This window comes from Nannospalax galili, unplaced genomic scaffold (genome assembly GCF_000622305.1).
Source record: "Nannospalax galili isolate Female #2095 unplaced genomic scaffold, S.galili_v1.0 scaffold879, whole genome shotgun sequence".
Lineage (NCBI taxonomy): Eukaryota > Metazoa > Chordata > Mammalia > Rodentia > Spalacidae > Nannospalax > Nannospalax galili.
Genome location: NW_008346261.1, coordinates 933845 through 961059, shown reverse-complemented (window position 1 = coordinate 961059; position 27215 = coordinate 933845). Strand labels below are relative to the sequence as shown.

At 49.9% G+C, this 27215-nt stretch overlaps 1 protein-coding gene across 3 annotated transcripts; it reads right to left on the bottom strand.

Annotated features, from left to right (window-relative positions):
• Positions 1-1208: 1208 nt before the first annotated feature.
• Positions 1209-27196, bottom strand: Tbx4 (T-box transcription factor 4). 3 transcript variants are annotated; one of them, XM_008842651.2, is made up of 8 exons: positions 26981-27196; positions 26199-26293; positions 18708-18827; positions 17018-17165; positions 6027-6179; positions 5182-5270; positions 4866-5101; positions 1209-2902 (listed from the first exon to the last, which is right to left on the bottom strand). In XM_008842651.2, exons 1-8 carry the CDS (start codon positions 27194-27196, stop codon positions 2286-2288), a joined length of 1674 nt encoding a protein of 557 aa, XP_008840873.1. In that variant the 3' UTR covers positions 1209-2285. The 3 variants fall into 3 exon arrangements, with proteins under 3 accessions (XP_008840873.1, XP_008840874.1, XP_017655988.1); XM_008842652.2 differs by having other exon boundaries at positions 27002-27196; XM_017800499.2 differs by having other exon boundaries at positions 2135-2905; positions 27002-27196.
• Positions 27197-27215: the final 19 nt, after the last annotated feature.

The window sequence follows — 27215 nt, the reverse complement described above, 5'->3', positions numbered from 1 at the left end:
AGCTGCAAAGGGAATGCCCCTACCCCAGCAGCACCATCCTGCAGTACCATCTCTTCCATCTAATGGGGCAAGCCCAAGCTGGATCTCACCTCTCCTTTCCCTCCCCATCTTGAGAACAAGCTTCAGGGATCTGGCAAAGGAGGAGACAAGGGGAGCCCTTTGCTTGGCTTCACTTCACCCTGACTGAAGTGAAGATGGCGGATGGACTCACACAGCAGGCTGCTCCGGAAAGCCCTAGACCCTGGCTCCAACTTATTTTTCAGTTCCTTTTTTTTTTCTTTTTTAAAAAATATTTTATTTTTATTTTATGTGTATGAGTGTTAATGTAGGTAAGTGCACCCATGACGTGCAATGCCTGCGGAGGACAGAAGAGGCTGTCAGATCCCCTGGAACTGGAGTGATGGACAGTTGTTAGCTGCCATGTGGGTGCTGGGATTCAAACCTGGGTCTTCTACAAGAACAGTGTTCTTAACCACTGAGCCATCTCTCCAACCCCCAGAACAGTCAGTGTTCTTAACTGCTGAGCCACCTCTCCAGCCCCTCGGTTCCTTTTCTAAAGCAACTGCAAAAATACCACCAAGAATTCTCTACTTGTGAGACTACGCACCCCAGACTGTAGGCTTATGTTGACTGCTAGAAGGTAAGAGAGTCTGATATCTGCCTGCTCAGGCTTTCCAGGGCTTTTGTGGGTCCTGGAGTCTAGCCTCATAACCTGGGGAGTAGCATGAGATAGAGGGACTTTGAACTTATTTCACTTTGAGGGTCCATGGTACAAATGCTCAAAGGTCAGGGGATCCCACCAGGCACTTGAGAAAAAAATAAAGAGCAAAAGGAGAGGCAGACACCATTGCTAAAAAATAGCAAGTTGGTAATAAAGAACATCCACACACTTCACAGTTGTAAGATGGCTTTATGTTTCAATATGTAAAGTAAAATGTCCATAGTATATAACAAAACACTTGAAGCTCCATATCACCTGTCAGCTAATGTGTCTTCTAATAAAGCTTTATCTGCAATGTGTGCATTTATAATATATATATGTTTTATCTAAACCTTCTTAGTTAACATCAAACGTAATAAAAATTTAAATAGTTGTCTTTTCAAACACTCCCTCCAGCATTCATTTTTATTGTTTATTCATTTGTAAAAAGCAAAGCTGAATTTGACATGTGGCCTGCATTTGTGAGATATAGATATATTTATTTATATATTTATTTATATAATATATAAATAGCTATTCAGCATGCAAAGAGTTTAGTGATTTCCCAAACACTTGATTTAGAGTTCACACCAGCCACACCGATGGTCTGGTGACATTCAAGGAACAAAACTGAGGAGGCTGCACTCTCCCCGTTTCAGAAGAATCCTCTGCTCCTCTGAGCTTGAACCGCTGAATTACTTTTTCTCAGTTCTAGTGTTTTCTGCTGGCTTCTGGGTGTGGATTTTCTGGGAGCAGAATGAACCCAGGAGATGGGAACATCAGCTCTGATGAGGTCTCCAGGAGATGTTACCAGTTGAGGTGTGTTTAACTGCCTGTCATCAGGCCGAGAGACTACATGTTGAGAACTGGGAGGAAAGGGCTTTGTACTTTATGACAAAACCTGAATGATGACAGAGATGCTACTGGTGGTATTTTCCCTCTGCCTGGGAGGCAACATTTAGCACATGACCCTTTCTGAAAGTCATGCCTCAGAACTTGGAACTTCAGGAATCAACATCCAGGCTACTGTTCAGGCAACTCTGCTCTCAAAGGGCTCTGAAGCTCAGCGAGTCTCCAGAAGCCAAAGGAGGGGACCTTCTGTTCCCACAAGACTGGCAGCTCCCCTTGCAAGTAGAAGGCCAGGAACCCCAAGATGTGCACAGACACTTCCCACCCCAGCAAAAAGAGTCTCTTCCTTTGGTGGCAGAGACCCTACCTGGCTCCTGAGTAAACCAGATTATATTTTAGAAACCCCTAAATAACTCATGAGCCTTCCATGTCTGTCCTACCGAGGGCATGTCAAGAGATGCCTGGTAACAGTGGACTCAGCTCCTGCAGCCCAAATCACTTCTTAGATAATTGATTTTTTTCTTGACATGATCTCAACTATATGTCAGAAGATAGATGCACTCCAACCACATACATGCACATACACACACACATACACACACACACACACACACACACACACACACACACACACACACCCCTCTGAAATACTTTCCCATGTTTCTTGCAGTGCCGGCCACCCATAGAGGTCAATACTGGACTGACAGGGTCCTGTCAAGGAGACAAAGCAGTCATGTCATCCATCAGTCCAGTTCTCCACAGTCCCCATTCCTGAATGATACTGTAAGGATGACTCCCGGGTCAAGGAGAAGCTTTGTGAGTAGAGGAACTCATTGGCAGCGTTCAGGTGTGGCGAGGGCGGCTTCCTCTCACATACTGTGGGGAGGCCACGCTCTCTAGGGAAGGCAGCAGCAGGCCCCCGCTCACGGACCTGAGACTGTGACAGCTGATTGTACACACTGAAGTGGGCATTTCCTGGCGGCTGGGAGCTCGGGGCCGAGATGGTAGGCAGCCGAGGCATCATACTGGTGGCGGTGAAGTGCGTGGGGAAGGGCTGGTAAGGCACAGTGTCCATGGTCTGCACACTGTAGCTGGTGTAAGGTGAGACTGATGTCCACATGTTACAGCTCAGTGGGGGAGGGGGCAAGTCATCCACCGTAGACACCCCTGCAATCTCGGGCCCTGAGCCTGAGTACATACAGGCTTCTCTGGGGGTCACCTCACTGCAATAGGAGGGGCTCAGCATCTGCTGGTCATAGGGAGGGGGAGAGCGGAAGTAATGATCATCCCCCACTGAAGAGGGAGCTTCTAGATAGGATCGCTTGCAGGGTAAGTCCAGGTGGCGGGCACTGTCTGCTGGAAGATAAAGAAATGTTCAGGAAGAGCCATTTCCACCAGCCCACCCCCACCACATACCAGGATGGCCTACCCTTGCCACTCAGCACCTGCCCTTGCTCCCTATTTCCTGGCACTGCCAGAACCATTTTAATCAGCTACAGCTTTTACGAAGTGCCAGTGACCAAGAAGCAATCAGAATATGGACCCTATCAAAGACCATGGGGGATGCCACATCTCAGTGTCCACACTGAGTGATCACTACACCAGGCAGCACACAGCTCTGATCCTTTGCCAGCCTGACTCTCCGGATGCTAAGAGGCCCTCGTACACACTGGCATTCTCGAGCTAGCCCAGCCTTGGCCCAGGAAAGCAGAGGTAACTGCCAGGCCAAACCAGGCCCAGAGACCACATCTGTCAGAAGTAGCCAGCAAATTAAGGCCACGATGTTTCTGCCTCAACCCTCAGCAGCTATGGAGAGCCTTGGGAAGAAGGCAGTGGTCCTACAGCTGCTCATAGGCAAGTTTTGCTATTTCTAGAAGAGAAATTTAACCCCACTTTATTCAGAGATGATGCATCAGCTATGGTCATACCAATCCTACCATAACAGTCTCTACAGAAGCAAGTAGCAGCACTGGTAACAAGTGAAAAGGCCGCTCTATTAAGGCTGATTTGATACTCTGTGGAAAGATGACATCAGCCGCCACAACCATGTCTATCTTCTAACACCCCCAACTGTGAGGCCTTAACCCTCTGAAGTAATATGCTTTCCCCTGGGACCCAAGGATGACTGAGACATGAGGGTTGGGGCAGCAGCCCTCTCAACAAATTTAAGAACACTTCTCTCTGGCTTATCTTGGCCTCCCTCCTGGGCTTTCTCTAGGGATTCATTCTGGGAGCTGTGCATACAGAAGTGGGCAGCCTGAAGGAGGAGGAGCCTAGCTCATATCGCCTCTGCAGACTGACTCCTGCCTGCCCAGGGATACTAACTGCTCTTCCCTTCCTAGCTCTCTCTTCTCCCAAGTCCTCCTTGCACTAAGCTTTTAGACATGGCAGGTGACCCAGTCACTCTGGATCAGGAAGGAGCAAAGGGCCAGACACTAAGTATCTTAGGACTTGAGGGTCATCCGGTATCTGTCACAACTACTCTGCTACCGTCCTGTGAAAGTAGCCATGGACCAAATGTAAATGGTATGACTGTACTCCAACAAAGCTTTATTATAGATCCTAAAAATTTGAATTTCATACAATATCCACATTGCATGAAATACCCACCTTTTAAAAAAAAACTATTTTCAACTATTTCAAAATTCATAAATGGCAGGCCTACTTTAGTCCAAATTAGGCTCCTGATCTCTAAGTGTCTAAGTTCTAATGGGATTTGTACTGAGGATACTTGGAGCTTTGCCAGACTATTCTCCAGGAGTGGGGCTGAGAGAACATTCTGGTTTACAAGCAAAAGTCCCTGAACTCAATCCCAAGGGAATGTTGGTAGCCAGGTGAGGTCCTCTGGCAGGGAAACACTAGTCAGCCTGATGCTGTCCGTGGAAAAATGGAGGCCTGGCAGCAGAGCCCAAAAGTTCTAGCTCCCAGGTCACTGCTATTCTTCACAAAGAAGCCTAGTGCCCAGAGTGCTATCACCTGAAATCTGCCTCCAGCCACTCATTTCAGCTCCCAAGCAGCCTGTGTAGATCTTGAAGGATGGGGTGGAGAACGCCAGACACAAGGCTATGGGTCCTCTCTGCTCTGGGGTTGAGACTAATAAATGACAGCTTAAGTCCTGCTTCTTCCTGCCTTCTAGACAGGCTTTGTGTCATGGGAACTCACCCCACGGAGGCTCCCAAAGCAACACCACCTGGGAACACCAAGAGCTGTCTGTGAGGATTCCCAAGGCCACATGAAAGTGAGAGCCAGCATTCCTGTGAGGAAAGATGGCTCTGAGCCTGGCCCCAACCCTCAGGTACTCCCATCCCATCCCTACCTCGTCTCTTCAGGCAGTGGTAGAAGAGGCTGGAATCCCTCTGTGTGGGGAAGGTGTTGAGTGGTAGGTCCTGCGGCTCAGCAGCAGCAAACTGCATGTGGGCCCCATTCTCGTACTGGTAGTGCTGCAGCGCCTGGTGTGCGCTGTGCAGGGGGCTGACGTCAGGCTTGGCCGAGAGTTGACTGGAGACAAGTCTCTGCCTCATGATGCTTTTGGAAATCACTGGATACTCCTTGCTGGAGGAGCAGGGAGAGAGTGAAGATGCTTTGAGGGTTCCTGGGTCTGCCCATCCCACCCCTGGCCAGGACAGCCCCACCTCTGCAACCGGGCCACACGCAGGTCACTGTCGTCACTGCCCCGGAATCCCTTGGCAAAAGGGTTGTTCTCAATTTTCAGCTGTGTAATCTGTCAGAAAAGGACACAGGATCGCTAGGAGGAGAAGGACAGGCTGGCTAGTGCCCCTCCTACCTTAGCCCAGGCAGGGTATAGGGAAGCTACATCCTAACCTTAAGCCAACTCAGAGTTCAAAGTGTGGCTGGTCCTCCCTGGCCTTGTCATTCATCTCTGGCCTGCCCATGGCTCCCTGTTCTATTTGTTCTAGACCCTTCTATTCTTTCTTCTGCACTCCCTGGCTGCTGCCCCTCTCTTCTGGGTCCCCGTGACAGCTTTCCAGTGAGCTTTCCACAAGTGTCACCTCCATCTAGAGCAACTGTTGTACCAGACTCTGAGTGTCTAGACGCAAATCTATCTTTGTCCTTCTAAAAATCCACCTCAGCCTATGGCCCCTCCCATCTGACCAAGGTATGTGATGTGAGAAGCACCCTGGAAAAGGGGGCAGAAGCAAAGAGGCAGGAGAGTGGCAGGTCAGGACCGGACAGTGACTGGCAGGGTCCAGGGCACCTCTCTCTACCCCTTACTCCTCTCCAGGCTGGCCCACAACTGTGCCTGCAGGAAGATTACAGAAGAGAGGAGCCTAACTCTCAAACCCCAAAGCAGGCTCCATTTCCCAGGACAGCAACCACAACTGCTCTGTGCTAGAAATCCATTTGTCTAGTCTCCCTTTTTATTCATCACTCAATTGCCCAGGGTCTGCATCAGCCTCGCTTCATTTTGGGGGCAGCAGGCAGGCCAGGTGGTGTCTCAGTGGGGTTATGACTATACCTTGTGGTTCTGGTAGGAGGTCACGGAGATGAAGGAGGTCTCTGGAAACACGTGAGTGCAGAAGGCTGTGTTTTTAGAGCCAAAAGCATTGTTCTCATCGGCCTTAACGATGTGCAGCCTCGGCTGGTACTTATGCATGGAATTGAGGATGATCTGGGAGAGAAGATCTTACTCTGAGCTGCAGGCCCCACCCACTCGCCCCTACTGGGCTGGCCGTCCTCCTCCTGAAAGCCTAGGGACCCAGGCCTGAGCCAAGAAAGGGCCCTAATTCTATCCCCACAGGCCCACCTAGACTCTGCTCCGGCACAGATATCTGATGCCAGTTTTTGTGGTATGGCGGATAGTTTCACTGTGACTATCAAAGAGCCTAGGGAAAGTCTTGAACAGCTGAAAAGCCCCAGTGTGTTCAGTGCAGTGCAGGAGCGAAGATGTTCTGGGCTGAAGGCAGGAGTCCAGGGTACTGTTGACTCACTGTGCCACCTTATGCAAAATCCTTCACCTTCTCTGAGCCTCATTTGTGGGATCTTAGTACTCAGCTCCCCTGCCTACACACACACACACACACACACACACACACACACACACACACACACCACACTCATGGGTGCCCTGCCTTTCCTAGAAACACCTGCTAGAGCACTCAGCTGCCACATCTGTCAGCAACTAGTGCAGGGGTTTGCAGGAAAGAGAGGAGAGAGAAGCTGAGGGAAATGACCCATTGTAGCCCAGAGGATACTGGGAGACTAAGTGCCCTCAGAGCTGCCTAAGGCAGTTCCTAGCCTAGGAACACTCATCACCAACACAAAGTTTCGAAAACAATGTCTGGGAAGGCTAGAGACCTCAGGCATCCAAGAGCCATGGGCTCTCCAGAAGGCAAGGCAGCCAGGGTGACTGAAGCTTAGGGAAGAGCCCAAGATGCTCAGCCACCATAGCCCAAGTAGAAACACACAGTAGTCGCTGCCCCCAGCCTGCTTCATATGGCTGTGCCCCACAGTAGCGGCTACATCACGTGCCATTAAAATGTATTTTTTATCGTTGACATTTGCCAGATGCCCTCCCACTGGAGGCAGGACCAGGAATTTGGGGCATTTTATCAGCACTGCTGCATCTGTTAACCCCTTGCTTTCTGTACCAGTGAGCTGGCCCTTAGCTCCCATTCACCTCCAAGCCCTTTCCTCTGCCTGGGGTGCCCCTTCCAGGCTCCATGGGCCAGGTCTGCTGCTGCCTCCTTAAAGTGAAGGGTTTAACCCTTAGGTAACCACAGTGCCATGAGTTGGGCTCTTTCCTAGAAAGCCTGGCTCAATTCTGAGTTGGGGAAGGTTCCTGCTCTCATCCTGCCTAAGGGGCAAGGATGGCCCAGAGGGCTGGCACAGCTGAGGATGCGGCAGGCCAGAGGCTGATTGTGGGCTTGGCCTGCTCTGGGCTCTGAAATATGGCTAGGTAGCTCTGCCCAGCAGAAGTCAGCCTTTCTCTCTTGTGTGCTAGCTAACACCCTCAGTGACAAAGCATGTACAGAGCTTCCCAAGCTGGGTCCGTGACCTCAGACCCACTTTCCAACTCAGAATGAGGCTGAAGGACACGTCATTTCTTCGGAGCTGGGAATGTTCCAATAGAGTGGGTCTTACGAAGAGCTTTGAGGCCCGATGGGTTACTCTGTCACCCAGCACCAAGCCACATGTACCTACAGAGGGCCCTTGTTTCCTGAGGACCCAGCCAGTGAGCTCTTGGGAGGCAGCCTCGCTGGGTTCCTGCCTCAGCTGCCTATGTAGCCCTTCTGCAGGCCTGGTCTCCACTTCTGCCTTCACCTCCAGTCCTGCCTTCTCTTCCTTCTGCAAGGGCCTGGCCCCTCTGGGAATCTCCCCAAGGCCTGCTCTGAACCGCTCGATTCTGGATCTCCTTCACCCTGCTTTGCCTGCTTCCCTGTGGTTTCCTATTTCTTCTTCTCTCTTCAAACTATAAACTCACTTAGGACTGGGAGTATCGATTCAATCCTCAACACCTCAAAAAATAAACTCCCCAAGAGAAACGGCCTTTCTTTTGTTCCCTCAGCACCTCAGGCTTCTTGGCCTAGTGAGTGCAGAGCCAGGCCTTGGCTGCAAGTTCCTCCTCTGTAGATTTTACTTTTGTCACTAGAGGCAAATTAATCTCTAAGGCATTTTTCAGGTCGAAGTTTGAAATTGAACGTGTGCACAATCTTTCTGCGGGCACTCAGACACTGCGGTTCCCCAAAGAGAGCCAGGCCCCCGGTCCTTCTGGCTCTTCTCGGGTGTCAGCACAAAGGGAGAGCAGGACAGAACCCCAAAGAGAGGCCATTGTACCAACACTCCAGTGAGCTGTGTCTGACCCTTAGGACAGACTGCGACCACCTCCTGGTTCCTGGGGTAGCTGGGTACCATCACGGACCACCCCTGCCCCACCCCTTCTCACTGTCACCTGCCTCCAGAACTAACTGCTCAGTGACTGAGTCTGCCTACCAAACAGAAACTTCACCTCTTCCATGCGACCCTGGCCTGGTCACATTCTCCTCATTTCCACCACCTACTACATCTCCCAGATACATCTTGTACCATGTCACTCCCCTGCTCAGAACCTTCCAGTGCACCCAGGAAGGCAGGCCCTTCTGGTTCCCTCTTCCTGCCCCACGTTCTCCCACTGCCACTCCTGCCAGTAACTCAGGGCTCCATTAAAGCCTTATGTTCAAAATGCCGCTTTGCATGGTTCCTTCTGGCCCCCTGGAATGAAGGTCAACACCTTAGCCTATGAGACAGTGTTTTGTCCCTGTTGACTGGAGTGGAGAGACTGCCACACATACCTTCCAGAAGATAGAACCACACTGGTTAAGAGGGGAAACAAATTGCTAGACCTGCAGGGACAGGTAGGAGCCACTGGGGGGCGGGGATGTGCCATCTTAGCCCCAGAACAGTCCAGAAGAGCCAAGAAGTCTCCTCCATGATATCTGTTCACCATCTCTACATTCAGAGCAAGCTCTTCAAACACCGGAGTCCCCAGGTATTAAAGTTAGGGCCCCTCAACTAAGTAGTCCTAAATATTTTTTCCATCTCTTTACAGTCTGGAGCCTGCTGTCAAGAAGGAAAGCCCTACCATCAAACCAATGCACACGTGAACCTCAATCCCAACAGCCTGGATGAATGTGAAATCCACCCAGCAACTCACACACCAGGCTTTGCTTAGAAGTTCCTCAGGAACCACATTCAACTAATTTTCAAGTCTTCCATTTATATCTGTTGTAGAGGGATCCTCGGCCAAATGGGCCGGCCACATCAACAACCCCACAACATGACTGGTTCCATCATCATCCTTGTTCTACAGAAATGGGATTCATTATGTTCTGGACACAATTCAGAAGCCTGTTCTATTTTAATAATTGCAATAGTGCCAAACATCCATCTCCTCGAGAGCTTAACATAGCGTGCTTTGCCACCGAGGTCCAGATTTCTCTCCATTAGAGACAGAGAACATGAGGGCATGGAGAGGCAGAGTGCAGAGAGTGCTCTAGCCCAACCCCTAGGTTTACAATGAGGAACAGAAGGCCTGGAGTGGGAACATGACTTGCTCAAGGACACACAGCTGGGTGAAGGCTGCATCCCCAGTAGATTCCAGATGGCCTTTGAGAGAGCAGATCCTGTTCCCAACAAGCTTCATAACTGATGATAAAGTGTCGGCCAAACATTGTAAGGGATGTGGACCTTCCAGATCCTATGTCCACTCCAGACTCCAGTGCATCTGGATACTAGCCACACAACAGTGGGCTAACAAATATTTTGTCATATTAAAGCTAGATTTATGCAGCATCAAAATCTTACTAAGATTACTTTCTCCATCATCATCCTGCAGAGTGTGGTGGCTCACACCTATAATCCAAGAAGGTCACCAAGAGTTCAAGGGCAGCCTAGGCTGTAGAATGAGACACTGTCAAAAGAAGAGGAGGGCAGGAGAGGAAGGAGAGTAGGGAGGAAGGGGAGAAAGAAAAAAGGAAGGGAAAGCGGGGAGGAAGGAAGAAAACTGAGGGCCAGAGAAGTGGTCCAAGTCTAGAACCAAGTCAGGCAGCCCTGCAACCCACTCAAGAATCCTTGGGCCTCCCTCCCAGAGCAGCAGCCTATGGCTCTCCCACAGAGCCAGGAACCTTCCTGCCCTCTCTCACAGCAGCAGCAATACCTTGGGCTATGTATCGTACATACATCATCATAATTAATTTTAACAATGTCCTTACAAAGTCAACATCATTACCATCCTTATTTTAACAGATCAGGAGCTGAATGTCAAGAGAGAAGACATTCACACACAACAGAGATCTGAGGCAGAGCCAGAATCAGTACCTAATTCCAAACCTGTACTTTCCTTTACTGGGGCTGATCTGGAGTTCTCAGGTTTCTGTCGCTCCCAAGGCACTGGCAAGGGCTTGGCACACTATCAGTCAGCAAACATGAGTGACAAATCAGGAAAAGAGACATAAAGCCGTGGGGAACATTAGCCCCAGCAGAGGAAGGGCTTCCCGTCTAAACACCACCCCCTTCTGTGGGTACATTACTCACGTGCTGTCTACCAGCACCCAGTGCTTGCCAGGCATGGTGCCAGGCACTCAGACACATGGTGAGTCATACCATCACCCAAAATACAAGTGAAAATATGTGGTGAGAAAATGTGGTGGAAGAAAGACTGCCCTTAGGATGGTAGCATGTGAGATGACAAATCTGACAAGAGATTGCGGGGCCCTGGGGAGGGTATCTGTGATCATTCTGAAGCACAAAGCAACACTGGCAAAAGAAGGGGATTCCTAGTGATCTTCCCAAAGGAAACTTATAATTTAAAGGAATTACAGTAGAAATATGAGTAAGTTTCTTTTTCAACACTACACGCTGATTCTACAGTTCATATGAAAATATATATATATATACCACTGGCCAAGAAAACTGAAAAAGCAGAGCCAGAGGACGATCCTTGCCAAACACAACCCATCATGAAGTCTCACAGTTAAGGCAGCTGGCACATGAATAGACAAATTCACATGGGGCCCAAGAGTATTCAGGGAGGGAAGTAGACCTTTAGTTACTAATGCTGGAACAACCAGGCAACTCGCTAAAAAGAGAAGAATTGGGATTGACACGTCATAGCAAATGCCAAGATAGTTTACAAATGGGTCAATATTTTGTATTTAAAAATAAATCCTGGGCTGCCAAGATGGCTCAGAGGGCAAAGGCATTTGGCGCCAAGCCTGGCAATCTGAGTTTGATCCCCAGGCCCCACAAGGTGGATGGAGAGAAAAGACTTCCAGAAGTTGTCCTCTGACCTCCACATGTGCACAGTGGCACGTGTGCTTCATCCCACCCCTACAAAATAGATACATAAAGGTAATAAAACCTAAACAGATCCATAAAATACTAGAAGCCAAGTGTGGTGGCCCATACCTATAATATACACCTACAGTACTCAAGAAGTTGAGGCAGGAGGACCACAGTTTGAGGTTAGCCTGGGCTACATAGATTCTGGCTCAAATTTTTAAAAAAGTACTAGTGGAAATTTTCCTTGTTAGGAAGGAAAAAAAGAAGAAGAAATTCAATTTAAAACCTCTGCAAGGGACTACCACTGCCACTATGGGCTAAATCAAATGATAAATGGCAAGCTCATAATATACAAAGAAAAATGAAATGTTCCAAAAATTGATGAGATCAAAAATCTAAGAGGCATATGAAGACAGGATAACAGCAGTTCACTGCCCAGCCTCACTCACAGTAAAGGAATTGTGAATTTAAAGTAAAATTGAAAATTGGTATGTATATTTCACCTACCAAACTGTCAAATATTCCAAACAGTTGGGGCTTGGGAAACAGCTCAGTCAAGTGGAGCACTTGCTGAGCAAGCACAAGGATCTGAGTTTGATCCCCAGCACCCATGTAAGAAGCTAGGCATAGTGGCATGTGCTTGTAATCTCAGTGCCAAGGAAGCAGAGGCAGGAGGCTCTCTGAGATCTCTGGCCAGTCTAGCTGAATCGGTAAGTTCCACAGTCAGTGAGAGACCCTGTCCCAAAAAACATAGAGCATGGAGTCCTAGGGAACATGTCAACACCTGAGGTGGACCTCTGGTGGACCTCTGGCCTCCACACACATGTGCACACAGGTACAAGTGCACCACATTCACATGAACATGTACACACATACTTCATATACACACAACACAAGGGAAAAAAATCCAAAACGTTTGTCATCTCACCCAGCTGGTAAGGCCATGATGGAAATTCGTATCTATGAGTCTCCCCTGGAGCACAGTGTGATTTTCAAAATGCCAGGCCAAACGCCCTTTGACTGGGTAATTGATTGCACACATATTCTGGCACAGTGCACAACAACATGTATGCAAGCTTAATCAAAAGGGTGAAAAATACCTGACATGGTGGTACACACCTGTAATTCTAGTTCTTAGGAGACGAACACAGAAGGATTATAAGCTCAAGGCTAGCCTAGGCTATCTTACCCTAAAATAATGATGATAATAATAATAAGATGAAGAATAAAATGCCTAATAACAAAACTTCCTTCAATAAAGACTGGCAAAATAAGCCAGGCATGATGGCACACGCCTTTAATCCCAGCACTCAGGAGGCAGAGACAGGCAGATCTCTGTGAGATCGAGGTCAGCCTAGTCTATATAGTGAGTTCCAGGCCAGCAGGGGCTACAGGGAGACCCTGTCTCAAACATCCAGCAGACAAAAAGTCTAGCAAAGTAATTTCTGGAATAACATAAAGTTGAATGCAGTTGAGTGAAAGGGAGAGTATGCTCTCTATGAGTGGAAGACTCATCAAGGTATATTAAGTTTACAACCAAGGAGCAAAAAGTGTTTATATAGTATCTTACCTTTTGTATATAAAAAGAGAGATTTGCAATTATGTATTCTGCCTGTATGTGCCAAACACTGTTGAAAGAAATAACGGTGATTAACTGCATCATAGTGAAGACACGTTTATTTATTAGTGACTTATTTTGTGTGTATTGAGTATGTTGTGCTGCGTGGGTATGGTGTATGCACATGTTCGTATGTGTGTGCACACGCACATGTGTATACAGAGGCAGGGATCAATGTCAGGTATATTCCTCGGTTGTTCTCCACCTTATTTTTTGAGACAGAGTCTCTCACTGAACCCGAAGTTCATCATTTGGCTAGGCTGGCTAGCCAGTGAGCTCCAAGGATCCACCTCTCTCCACTGGGGTTACAGACCCACCATTGAACCCAGCTTTTGTACATTGGTGCTAGAGATCTGAATTCAGGTCTTTGTGCTTATGAAACAAGCATTTTGCTGGCTGAACCATCTCTCCAATGACTCACTTTTAAACCACGTGAATGTATTTCCCATCCAAAACTCAATGGTAAAGATGTAAACAAGTACTAGATTAGAACTCTGTTAAGTACTAGGATGTTGACTGCTCCGAGCACACGGAATGGAGAATCAGCTTTCTCCCTGAAGGAGTTGAATTTGAACCTAGAACCAAGGATCAGGAGTGAGTAAAGGCAAAGGAGATGGGAAGAGGCTCCACAGGCCTAGGGGGTGGCAGGACTGTCAGACAGGCATGACTTGAGAAGCCCTGTGGCTGGAGGAGGAAGTAGTGCAGTAGCAGCAAGGTGCATGACCTATAGCTGTGGAGCCCATATGAAGGCTGACTCAGCCTCTCCTAGCCACACTCACCCTGTGAGATGGCCCTTCCTCCTCAGCCAGCCAACAGGCCAGGCACACAGATGATACCAATCCTCTCTCTGCCCACATGTGTGTATACACCCCACTGCAGACATCTTCCTGCCTCTAGATAAGCAGAAAAGTAAGACCCACATGCTAGCCACATGTCCTGCTGCAGAGTGCTGGCCCTATGGACCCAGTGTATGCCCTGAGACTCACTGCATCTCTACTTCTTGAAGCCTGAGTGTGGTAGAATCTCAGAAGATGAAGGAAAGAAAGGGGAAAGCAGCTTCTCTACCTCACATGGTCACCTAGCACAGGCACCTGCTTTCAGGGGGGCCCAGGGGAGGGCAGGCAGCTTTGCAGGAAGCAGAAAAGAAGTAGGGCTGATGGTGTGCTATGCTGAGGCAGTTCTGTCATCCCTCACTCCCATGATCCTTTCTGCTCCTGTTGCCTGTTCCTCCTCTGGCCTTGAGCTAACAAAAGTCAGAGGTCATACCCTGTACCTGCCCTCCTGAGCCTCCCCTCCACTGTTCTTACACTCTTCTTGGAGTTTTGCTACAAAATCCCATCAGTTTTCCAGTCAGAACTCAAACCTGATTTTAGGAGCATCTGGCCATGTGGTCTAAAGACTTCCTATTCCAGAATCCCACATGCTACAGAAGACTGGCTGCCAGGTCCAAGCCCGCCTCACTTGGCCCCTTCAGGTCCTCGTAGAGTTAAGGAAAACATCAGTTTTGGGTGTTAGAATGTCTGTTCAATATGTACAAGACTCTAAGCTAGGACCCTAAGCCTACCTGGTGGACCCCAGGTAATACCATACCAGCTGTGGTCTTCTCTGTGAGCAGTTCAACTCACCCCTGGGCCTGGCCCTTCCCTCAGATATTCTGAGGATCCCAGAGACAAGTCCCAAGTTCATTTGGCTGGAGAAAGTTCCTTCAGGCCTAGAAGCTTTTAAATTCCTGCCGGTAAGTTATGCAGAAGGAAGGCCATGTTTGGGGCAAGTTCACAATACAAGATGGCTCTCTCCCAAGTTCCTGCACTGAGAGGCCAAGAAGGGTGATTTCCTCACCCCTCCACACAAGCTTACCATTCCCTCTAGTACAGGTCAAGAGCAGAAAGCAAAGGTCCAAAAGGGCTCCTTGGCCCTGATAAGGCCAGGAAGTGAGCTCCACAGCCCTTGTCTACATGACCACAAGCGTCTCCCTCTTCAGTGATGCTCTGAATACCAGAAGAGAAGGCAGCTAGAGTCCTGGGTCCAGAAAGACAGTTCAGGGGCCACAACAGCCTGTAATTATGAAGCAGATGCTGTGGGTCCAAGCCCCTGCCCCCTTACTCCTAGCTCCTAAGACAATCTCATCTCCTTGGTTTGAACAACATAGGTGGTGTGGTAGCCAAAAAAAATGTCAAGTGCTACGTATTTGATGGGAGGAAGGAAGGCAGATGCTCTGCATCCCATCCCTCCAGGAGGAAAGCTGAGGTATAATGGTAAAATCCCTATTGCCAAAGAGAGGTAGGCAGGGCCAGTAGAGCCATGGGCGCTCACAGACTCACAAGCCTGCAAAGCAACCCCACTGGCCTTGACTTAAGGTCACATTCAGGGTTACAGAACAAAAAGAGTCACTGAAGATGAAAGGTGGGTTGGGAAAACCTGCTTTTAAAGGGGGCCCAGCTTTCTAACCCTAGGCTCCCTCCCCTCGTCCCTTCAGCAAGGGTCAGGAAGTGGAGAAGTCTTAGGAAGCACCTTTGCATCTGGGAACCATCATAACAAGCTGATATACCCCAAATCAGAGCCTTAATCCCAAAGTACTTTCAGCTGCCCAAAGAGGCAGCTCCTACCAAATTCTGGACTCACCCCACACAGCCCAGTGGGGGTCTGCATGTACCCAAAGTCCTGGAGACTGCCTGTGTGCCTACATTCCGCACTCATATTCCAGAGGCTTTCTCTAACCTTGCAAGCTCAGTGCCACACCAGAGGCAAGCAGACAAGATCTAGCAGGAGTTAAGTGTGGGCAAAGACCTGGCCAGGTTTTTGCCCAGAAAGACCCAAGAGACCCCTTCTTGCTGTAGGAGGTGGGGCTTGGCTGACCCTCACCACTGGGATTTGCATGCCCTGCATGGGAAACCCAGTATATAGAGACTTGTAAAACAGTGAAGAGTTTGTTAATTTGGTGAATTAAGCATTCTCCTAGATACTTATTTCTATATCATCAATGACCAAGAAGAGAATTGAACAGACTCAGACACTGAAACAAGGAACTGTTTCTGGCATTTTTTATGAGAAACTTTCCTTCTCAGAATCCTGACTTTCACACAGCTTCCCCGGAGACTGAACTGCACAAGAGGGCCACATGTATAGCCTGCCCGACCATCTCCACACGAGTGTTAGGTGCACAGCGCGATGTATGCACCCAGCAGCCTCTACCTCCCTGGGCTCCCCAACACCCGTGCCCTGCACTTCCAGAGTAGTCACGGGAGTCCACAGAGGCAGGGTCTGGGGCCCTGGAAGATGATACCAGCTGCTAGGCTTCTGTTTGCCCACATTTGAGCTAAAACTTTCCACATAAAATGCTCCTTTTAGTCAGCCTTCCAGATGGGGAAAGAATGAGCTCGAACATCCTGGATTGGGATGTCTTCACCAGCGGCCGCCACCACTCCCACTTCCACTCCCACCACCGCTGCCCTAACGTTAAGAACCAGGCAAGCCAAGCAGAAGCTGACCCAGGAGCCGGAGCAAGGCCTCCCCTTCCAGAGGGCAAGAGAATAGACATGCAAATAGGAACTTTGGAATTCATGTCTGTATGATGCTCCAGCAAGAAAAGGTTTTAGAAAACTGAATCTGAGGATTTGGCCCATCATCCGCATCATCATCATCATTATCACCACCACCACTGTCATCATCACTGTCATTACTACCCCACTGTCGTCGTCATCATCTCCATCATCATCACTACCACCACCAACCATTGTCATCACCACTGTCATCTCCATCTCCATCATCATCGCCACTGTCATCACCCCCATTGTCACCGTTGTCAATCATTTAGTCTCCTCTCTGGAAGGTGCTTCCTGCATACTCCCTCATCTAAGCCTCACTACCTTAAAAGGCACATATAGTCATCAAAAAGGCTGAAACTCTTGACAAGAGTCACCAGACAGGTGAAAAGAGGAGGATACCTACAGTTATGGGCAGGATCAAAGGCCAGCAGATGCCAAGGCTGAGGCTGAACTCAGAGAACTCATAAGCCCCACCCTCCCTGCTACCTTAGGACTCCCCTCCCAATGCTGAGCTGTCCCCATTCTTACATGGCCAAAGGGATCCAGATGGTTGTTTGTCAGCTTCAGCTTCTGGAAAGAGACCAACTGCCGCATCCAGTGGGCCCCAGTGGCAGGAGAATCCGGGTGGACATAAAGCCTTCCTGGCATGGCTGGCTCAGCCTTACCCGCCACCATCCTGCCAGTAAAGCAGACAGCAGAAGAAGTTGAGTATACTGGGCAAAACCCCGTTTCCCTAGTCCCTCTGATAGCAAACCCAATGACCAGAGGAAGAGAGAACTTATTTCCCAGTAGGGTACCAGGCCACGGGACAGGGCCTCCCATGTGAGCAGTGAGGAAAAGGCAGCCCTTCCCAACCTCTCAACTGCAGCTGGAAGAGGGAGGTGACAGGAAATGGAGCATTTACTTGAAGAACTGAGGCTAGTCATAAAGATATTGCAAGAAGATTTAGATAGTTCTTTCTGTGTGTTATATTTATACAAAGTTTATTTACTTACTGGCAGTGCCTTAACCACTGAGCTATACCCTCCAGCCCTTTATTTTTTTTATTGATTGATGATTGATTGGTTGGTTGGTTGGCTTTTTGAGACAGGGTCTCCCTGAAGTGCCAGCTGGTCTGGAGCTCACTGTGTAGACCAGGCAGCCTTTGACTGCACAGAGATCCTCCTGCCTCTGCCTCCTAAGTGTTGGAATTAAAGGCATTTACCAACACACCCTGCTATTTTTAATTTTTTCCAAAGATTTATTTTTATTTTATATGTATGAGTGGTCTGCTGCATGTATGTAAGTGTGCCAGTGTCGTTCAGTGTCCGCAGAGGTCAGAAGAGGGCATCGGATCTCCTAGAACTAGAGTTGCCATGTTCTAGGAACTGAACCTGGGACCTCCGCAAGAGCAGTCAGTGCTCTAAGTACTAAGCCATCTCTCCAGCTCCTATTTTCAGTTTTTAAATGCTATAAATGTGTCAGCTCAAAGGAGCTTCTCAAAGGACCCAAACAACTTGCAAATTACTTGTACTGAAAACAATGGTCAGAAATTAACTAGTAGTCACCCCTAGGCCAGAGCCTGTTCTAGATTCTAATCTAGCCAAGAGAGGAAAGAGAAAGGTGGCCCCTCCCAGGACCTGGCTTCCAATTCTGCCTCCTTGGCCCCATCTCTTTTGCTCCTATCACTTTTACCAGGGAGTCCAGGGCTCCGGACAGATGCTCTAGGGACCAAGGGGATGCTGAGGTGTTGGCTACCGAGAAGGAGCCTGGTACTTACCTGGCTCTTCAACCTGCCAATCACTCCCAGACCTTTACTAAAGGATCCTACCACCTGACCCCAGGCCTCAGTCCAACAGGGAAATACAGTGCAGTGAAGCAGAGGACACAGGTAGAGAAACAGGAGAACCCCAAACCAAATAATGTCTCCAAACTATTAAAAGTTCCTCAAGAAAAATGGTCTCCACTCTTCTCCCCAGGGAGGCATCGGCAGTGTCTGGATCCACCAGGTATTAGTTTTCCCACCACCTGACAGCACCCGACTGTTCATGGCTTTCGGGGGGGGAATATGGCCCCTATAGGTGGGACTGGGCCAAAAGCACCTGCAGTATTTGGGTCTGCCTCAGCTTCTGCCCAGGTGCAGGCAGTGAACCCTCAGAGTGGACCTGGGCAATAACAGACTGCCTGAAGGAAGGAGTAGTAAGAGCAGCTGAGGAAAGCCAGGTTCCAGGCCTCTTACCACTTGTTGTCACAGAATTTGTAGCGATGGTCATCTGCAGGGACGATGTCAATCAGCAAGATGTACTTGGTCTTGGGGTTCATGCCTGTGACTTTTACCTTGTAGCTGGGGAACATCCTCCTAAGGGAGTCAAGGGTTGGGGTAGAGCACCAGAAGAAATGGCAGAGTAAATGAAGGGGGCAGATGGTACCCTTTTAGCAAAAGATCCTGACCCAGGTCTCTCTCTGTTCTCGCTACACTGGACAGACCTGTCCAAACTGTACTCTCTGAACCCCCTCACCTGTCAATCTACATCTAGGAAAGACAGCTTACACCTTTTCCCAAACTTCCCTACCCCAGTAGCTGTGAACTATTGCAGCATGGAGACACTGGTTAGGACCATGAGTTAGGATTTCAACAGCAGTCTGGCTGCCTTAACTTCTCTCCTGTCCTTTGGCGGCCTACACTCAGCTAAAGTTATAGGGTACCATCACCCTAGAGCAGCTGACCCGAAGCCCCTGTCAGTTGTTTCCATAAGCAACAAGAAGCCTCCTCTTTCTGGTGGAGATTTTCTGGCCTTACAACAATTCACAGGGAAAGAGGGAGTGCTGTAGAAAATCCTAATAAGTCTGGGTTCTTTCTGGGTACCCTGCAGGGACATTTCTCACTGTGGGTGCCTCACCTGGGCCAAAACACCTTGACTAGGAATCTAGAGGATCAGTGGAGAAGCCACAGTGGTAAGAATACGGATTTTGAAAACAGCCTGCCACGGTCCACAGCCAGCTCTGCCTCTGACAAGCTAAGGCCTCAGGTCACTTGCCTTGATTTCCCCACCTCTCAAGTGAAGATAACAGTACTATTGCCACCAGCCCCTGCTCTGCCCCACTTTCCAAGAGTCAGTTCTGTGAAAATGAATTCACCCAAAACTTGAGTCTTCCAGATCCTGCAGCCCATGCTGTCTAGGGGACTGTGGCTCAAGGAACATTCTGGAGAAGTGCTTCCCCAGACTACTCAGCACACAGGCAAACCTGCAAGGGCACACACAGCTCCTTCACCGGTTGTACCACAGACTTAATCAGAGTAGGGTAGTCAGAACCTCCTCCCTCTTCCCCCTTAGATGCCTTCTGCCATTTCTGGTTCTCCACAAATGAGGGCTGGAGATATAGCTCGAGTACAGAGCACTTGCCTAACATGTACTAGGTTCAATCACCAGTACTACATCATAAAAGTTACATATTCTGTTTAAACCAGGCATGGTGTTACGGGCCTATAACTTCAGCATTCAGGAATGCAAGGCAGGACTGCAAGTTAGAGGCCAGCCTGGACCACATACCAAGAACTTTTCAAACAAAACAAAACAAACAAACAAACAAACAAACAAACAAACACACCACAAAAAAATTCCAGGATCCAAACTAACTGAAGCCATAGAGATTTGGGAGCCTGCCTTCCCCCAGCTGTAATACTGTCTAGCAAGCCCATGCCAGGAAACTTCTCACTAAGCCAAATTAGTCCAGAGACCCTCACATGAAGCTGTTCTGGACACCTCAAATGGATTGAAGACCCCTATTCTGTCATCATTTGTACTAGCTTACCTGAATAGGGCAGGACTTCCAGAAAGGATCAAGGTCTCCACAGGCTGGTAGACCCTACAGCAAGCCTCCCCAGGACCCTGAGGCAAAGGGTTTCTCAAAGGACTGATTCTCCTCTAGGTCCTGCCTAGCTCAGCCCATGCCCCCACTCCTGCTGCAGGAGGAGCTGGTGTGAACTACCCTGGGGAAGTGGCGCTATTGCAGGCCCAGGCGCATGTGCATGAATGCGTAAGGCAAGTGCGCATGTGTGTGTTCCTGTGTGCCTGGGGGGGCGGTGGGGGGGGTGTTCTAGCTGCAAGACTAGGGACTTATAAACCTTGTGGAAGAATTTGTCTCAGATGTCAATTGAAAGCATTTTCAAATATCCACACCCCCCTTCAAGGATGGGGGAAGTGAGAGGGCTCAGGAACCTAGTGTTGCTTCCTCCTTCCAGCCGGCCCCTTGCCTGGCCTAGAGGCACTGCTGGAGTGGGCACCACACTGTTTCCTGGCCCTGCCTTTCTCCTGGTGGGCCTAAAGCTATGGAGGGAGGGCAGCAGATGCCTGGTCTCAACCTCCCTGGGGGAAGGCCAAGAATCCTGTCCCCTCCATGCCACCATTTTACAACTACTACAGAAAAAGCCACAGAATGGGTATAGCCCTGGCTGTCAGTATCTTATGATCTGGCCCCTTCCAGATTTAACCCCCTTCCAGATGGAGGTTGACCATGGACTAGATTCCTGTGGATTGCCTCCTTTGGGAGGCCTTCAGGTACTGTTGTAGGGAAGTAGAGCACCTCTTGGCCTCTGCCTCCTCTTCTCATCAATCCCCCTCTTCCTAGGGCAGCAGCCCTCACAAACAGGGAGGGCAACCAGGATATCTGGTGTGGATCTCCAGAGGCAGGTTGAACTGGCTGGGGCTCATTCGTTGCCTTTTTTTTTTTTTTTTTTTTTTTTTGGTCTTTTTGAGACAGGGTCTCCCTGTAGCCCCAGCTGTCCTGGAACTCACTAGGTAGATCAGGCTGGCCTTGAACTCACAGAGATCCGCCTGCCTCTGCCTCCCAAGTGCTGGGATTAAAGGCCTGCACCACCACACCCGGCTCATTCATTGCCCAGTCTCAGCAGGGCATGACATACCTCTAAGGCCTTGGGCAGTGCAGAACACCAGGCAGAAGCCCTAAGCACTATCCCCCTACTTCAACACCCAGGTGCTTGCCTAGGGTGGAAGAAAGGCTCCATGGGACAATGAGGCACTACCCCCCCCCCACCCCCAATCAACCCAGGGAGGGACATCGGCCCTTGATTCAAGACAGGGCTAATGCTGGAACCTCCGAATTCTTTCTGATTTATGCCATTAAAAGTATCTGAAAACCAACACCTACGGGGAGGGAGGGGGCGATGGAGGGAGGGGTTGGGGAGGGCGGAGCCGGAGGGGAGGCGCTGTCAGCCTTCCCGCGTACCATCGCCTTCTCTCCGCGCCACCCCGGTCCCGCCCGGTCCAGAGCTCCTCGAAGCCCAGACGGATTCGGCGCAGCGGCGGGCGGCGGCCAGCACTCGCGGAAGCGTCTCCGCCGGGGGAATAAACACGCCGGCCTCCTGGCGGCCAGCCGGGGAGGAGATGAAAGCCCCTGCCTCACTCTGATCAGGAGCCGGGCTCAGAAAGGGTGCGGGGCTGGAGAATTTATCTGCTGCCTACTCGGAAATGGCTTTAGAATGAGCTGCTAAGATAAGCTTCCTTGGTGCTAGAGGCTGGCAGGGCCCAGAGAGGCCGGGGGTGTCCGATTTGGGCAACAAATCTGTAAAAGCCAACTCCCTGCTGGCAGGGAAGAGGGTGTAGCTAGGCTCAAGGGTCCAGTGGTTATCAAATTCAAGGCGCTGGCCTTAGTACCCCCCCCCCATCCTGGGGACTGGGTGGAGAACAGAAGATCCTGGGACAACCCCCCCAGACGCTTCCTACCTAACCCACCCTAAACCCACCTCACTGCAGACCCGACTTCCCTGAGGGTGGTGCGACGGCACATGCCTTTCCCTACAGCAGTGCTAAACCCTACAGAGAGGGTGAGAAGTTCGAAAAGTGGTTTCCAGGGTGGGAGCGGTGATGACTGGGAGGGCACAGGAGAAATGCTACGGGGCTGAAGTCACACCGGGCTTCATGTTTTTGAAAGTCTATAAGGCCATAAACTTCAAATGCCTGCACTCTCCTGCAGAAATATTCCACTTCAGTGAAATCTACATTAAAATGACTATGGGTGTGCACACACATACACATGCCTATTTTGAAACCTGAAGGAGAAACAAAATGAGCTGTTGGGGGAAGCAGGGTTCTCTGAAAACCCCACCCACCACTCTATGCTTAAAATTTAGGGGTCTCTTTGGGAAGAGGGGGAGCAGCAACCAAAGGGGGGGTGCATACACTGAGGCCAGACCTTTTGGACCCAAATGATTTCAGCCAAACTACTCAGTTGATTTCCACTTACAAACAGAGGAGAAAGAGAGAGAGAGAAAGAGAGAGAGAGAGAGAGAGAGAGAGAGACTTTCTAAAGCACCCCAAGCATTTTTAAGAAATATTTTCCCTGAGGGGAGGGGGGAAGGGAGGGTGTGTGGAATGGAGGCTGTTTGGGAAGGTCAGTTGCTTCTCTGATTTTTTTTTTTTAAGGCACTTCCTTCTGATAGACTTTTGCTTTCAGAAAATGCTTGAAGAAGAGATCAAAGCACTCTCTCTCCGACCCACTTTCCCAGTGTCTTCAACCCTTACTTCTCTTATCATCCACGCCACTGGGCTCTGACGCTCTGTATACAGAGCAAGGGCAATTGGCTTTGAAGCCCTGGATTAAGCCCAGCCAAATCCTTGCCTCAGAATAACAAACAATACAGGTTCAACAGGAGTTCTCATCAGTAGTTCATTTTTCAAACGCAAATTCACTGTCACTAACACAAGCAACATTGAACTCAACAGGCTGTGAAGGCTGATAGTGGAGATTTATCTGGTGGCAAAACCACGACCTAGGAGTAGGGCAGTCAGACCGTTAGGAAATGTTCATTTTTGGAAGGTTTATATTTAAATTTCTGTGGAGCTCACTTTTATGTGTGTTTGGGAGGGAAAAAATGCAGTTTCTCACATGTATCAAGCTCGGAAGGAATATGAGGCCAGGAGAGGTCTGCCCTCTGCAGTTACCAACATGAGCTCTCTGGGCACCAAGCTCTGAGAATAGAGACTGGTTAGGGCAGGTTTGGCTCCCTGGTGACAGCTGACATCAGGGGTTCCTGAATATTTTACTCTAGGGCACTATCCAATGAAGCAGACTCTTATCTCCTTGGGCCTTCAGACTTTGAAGGACCCAACGGGCAGACTTGTGAAACCTTTAACTCAAACTGGCTTGAGACCATTCTGGGCCCCGGCTCTAGGGCCCTGTCCTCTCTCAGACAGACAGCAGTTATCATTCCCTTAAGCCAAAGTTTCTAGGCTCAAAGAACCCCACATTGAACAGGGAGGGTCCCTTTTTTTTTTTAAGTCATCAAGGAAATTTCTCAAAGTTAAGGTCTTGTTCTAGGTGCGGTACGCTGACCGCTTAGCTTACAGCGTCCTGGAAACTGCTGCCTTTCCTTCTCTGGGGTTTGGTTTACGTTCTTTCTGTTCTCTTCCAGCTCTTACATCTAGAAATCTATGATCCAGTGTTCAGGAGAAAAGACCAAGACACATCCCAGGAAGGGTTCTGGTAGAGGAAACAGGGAGAGTCACTTGCTTAGCATGTGCTAAGGCTATAAGGTGGATCCCTTAACCCTCTACAAAGACAGTGGGAAGCTTTGCAGGAGGAAACGGATCTATGAGAACTGGGGTGAGGGATGAGGTTACTCACTTTTTCAACCACTAGACCTGTTATGACTTTCTGTCAGAGAAATGAAAGGCTGTGAGCGCCCCATGACTGACCAACATCCTCACAGCCATATTAAACCACCAGCACCATTGTCACCTCCTAAGACTCCACTAGGATGGGGGCATAGGCTTCTGCCTGAGCCAGTAGCCTCTGGGGTGTGGATTTGAGGGCATATGTTGGAGTAGAGAGTGAGGAGGACTCACACAGGTAGAAAAAGTCCATTGAGTGTCAGAAGCTCACACGTTTAAAATAGCAGTGGCCGGTATGCTTAGAGAACACGCCAGCTCTGTATTTTCAAAAGACTAAAATGCCTAAAAATGGAAATTATGGGAATTTTTTTTTTTTTTTTTTTTTTTTTTTTTTTTTTTTTGAGACAGTGTCTCACTATGTAGCCCTGGCCCGCCTCAACTTGCTATGTAGACCAAACTGGCCTGGAACTCACAGAGACTTGTCTGCCTCTGCCTCCTCACGAGAACGCTGGAATTAAAGGCATGTGCCACCAAACCCTGAGAGTATTCTTTCTTTTTTCCTTCCCTCCATCCCAGGAGACATAAGAAATTAATCCTTCTCCACATCTGTAATCTACCTGACAATTTACCCAGCACCATTCACGTGAGCCCCTGGTTTGAGACTCACAGTAAGCAAAGACAGCAGGTATGTAGTTACCACTTATAGAGCACCTAGCACCACAGAGCTACAGGACAGTAAATACTTGCCCATACTCAGCTAGGAAGAAGCAGGGCTTGTGACACCTGTCCCTTTCTCTGTTCTCCATGACCGCTCCACACAGCACCCTCGGCCATGGCTGAAAATGCATCCTCCCTCTCCATTCCCCAAATGCAGCAAACTCAGGCCCTAAAATCAACTTGCCTCCTCCCATGATAGAAGCCCTTGGTGACCATGCCGTCTTCCCGGCTGATACATGAGAGTGGCCAAGTGTCCAGACCTCCACTCTCAATAAAATAAAGGAAACTTTGCAAGGCTTGCAAGAGAGCTGACAGGAGGAACCCCAGCACCCCTACACTGCACACAGCACCTCATTGGCCTTTTTTTTCTTTTGAAGAGGGCCGTAACTTTACAACTTTGCAGACTACGAAGCAGGACCTTTCCTTTCACAGTGGAAAAGTGGAAAAGGAAGAGGGTAAAGACCCTTACGTCCCTTGTCTGCCGGTTGCACAGTCGGAAACAGCTAAGTTGCAAAGGGAACACTCTTTCCACACTGTGGTCTGACTCCACATCCCTGACCCGTGATAGTTTACCATCTTATTTCTCCACAACCCCAACTGCAGGCTTACAGCCAGGCAAAGGGACCATTTTGTCACCTAACCTGTCTCCAGAGCCCCAAACTGCCCTTCACCTGACAATCACCCTGCTGGGCTACTCCAGCCCAACCCCAGACCCCTAGCACCAGCCAATGTCTGTCTTAAACACACACACACACACACACACACACACACACACAGATACATAGACACACACCCCTCTGTGGTCTCTGTCCTTCTCCTATCACCCTTCCCTCCCTCTTCTCTCCCACAGACACCACCGCATTTTAAAGATGTTTCCACTTTATAAATCACTCTTCTCTGGCAACCACAGAGCTAGGGCGGCTCCCCAAAAACACATGGAGCCAGAGGTGCCTTTCCCTTGACTGAGAAGGTGCTGCCCTGGGATGATTGACTTGGGGTCGCATTGCTCCCTAAAAGTTAGGGCAATTAAAAGAAATAGTTGCACTGGCTATATCTTCAGAGAGATACCAATCAGGTCAAACCAGAAAAGTCCATCAGATCACCAAAGAAAAGAACAAAACAGCCCTGCAGGTGACCTCCTGGCATGACCACCCTGGTTTGCATGTCACCAGCAGTGCTGAGCCTCCCTGAAGTCCACAAAGGTGTAAGCCCCAGTGGATTCCCCTGGACCTGAGAAGTGATGCTGAGCCCTGAGGCTGAGGAGACTCCCACTGGCCCCAGACGGGGAGAGAACCCAGAGTCCTCTCCCTGGGGGATCTCCATCATCTGAAGTTCTCACTCCCACCTGCCACCCTCACCCACGCCAGTCTCCCGGAGCTGACCTGCCCGCCTTGGTGATGATCATCTCGGTGCCAGCCTCGTGGAATTTCTTCCAGAGCTCCTTCTCATGCAGTCCCACTTTGATGTTCTCGATGGTCTGGGGATGGGAGGGAGGGGGACTGGTCTGCCTGGCCCACGGTTGGCTCCACGGGGAGCCTGCTGAGAGTACAGCGCAGACACCACGAAGCATGCAGAACATGTCAGCCCTGAAGCCCACATTTCGAGATTTCGTTTCACAAAATTATTTCGAACTATTGGTGAATTAAAAAATACATATAGAATTGGAGCCTCATACTCTGTGTTTTGGGGGCTTGACCTACAGATGGGCCTATAGAGGACACAGTGACCGTGTCAGAGTGGACCACACTCTTAACACAAACATAAGCACTTCCTAGCCTGGCCTTAGCCATGGCTTGAGGGCAGACACAGGGACACAGAGAGGCACACGCACGCCGGCCTCGCATGCTCAGGCTGCGCGCCGGTGGGAACCCGCAGGATGCAGGTGGCGGTGATGAGCAACGTAGCGCTGTGAAAACCTTCTCGTGACGTTCGTGTGGCCTTCCTGTCCATCCCACCCGCTCCCCGCCTTTCGCCCCTGCCTTCTCGGGGGCCCTCCGACCTGGGCACTGGCTTAGACTCGCTCCCTGAAGCAGGGATCTCCCTCCCCGGCCTGCCGAAGAGCCAGCCCCGAAGGTTCAGAAGTGGAGAACCGATGGGCTGACAGTCGCTGTCCCCTAGGAAGGGAGTCCGGTCCGCGATGACATGAAATGGCAGACAGCCCGACGCCCGGCGGGCCCGGCCCTACCTGCTCCGCGGAGGTGACGTCGGCACCCGGGCCAGGGGGGCTGCTGAGCGTGGCTCCGCTGATACCCGGCGCAGCCAGCGCGGGCTCGGGGGCGTTGGCGGCGTTGGCGGCGTTGGCGGCGCTGGCCTCCCCAAGCGCTGGGCCCGGGGCCCGGAAGGCCTCCTCGCTCTCCGACAGGCCTTTATCCTGCAGCATCTCCTGCGAGCACAGCACA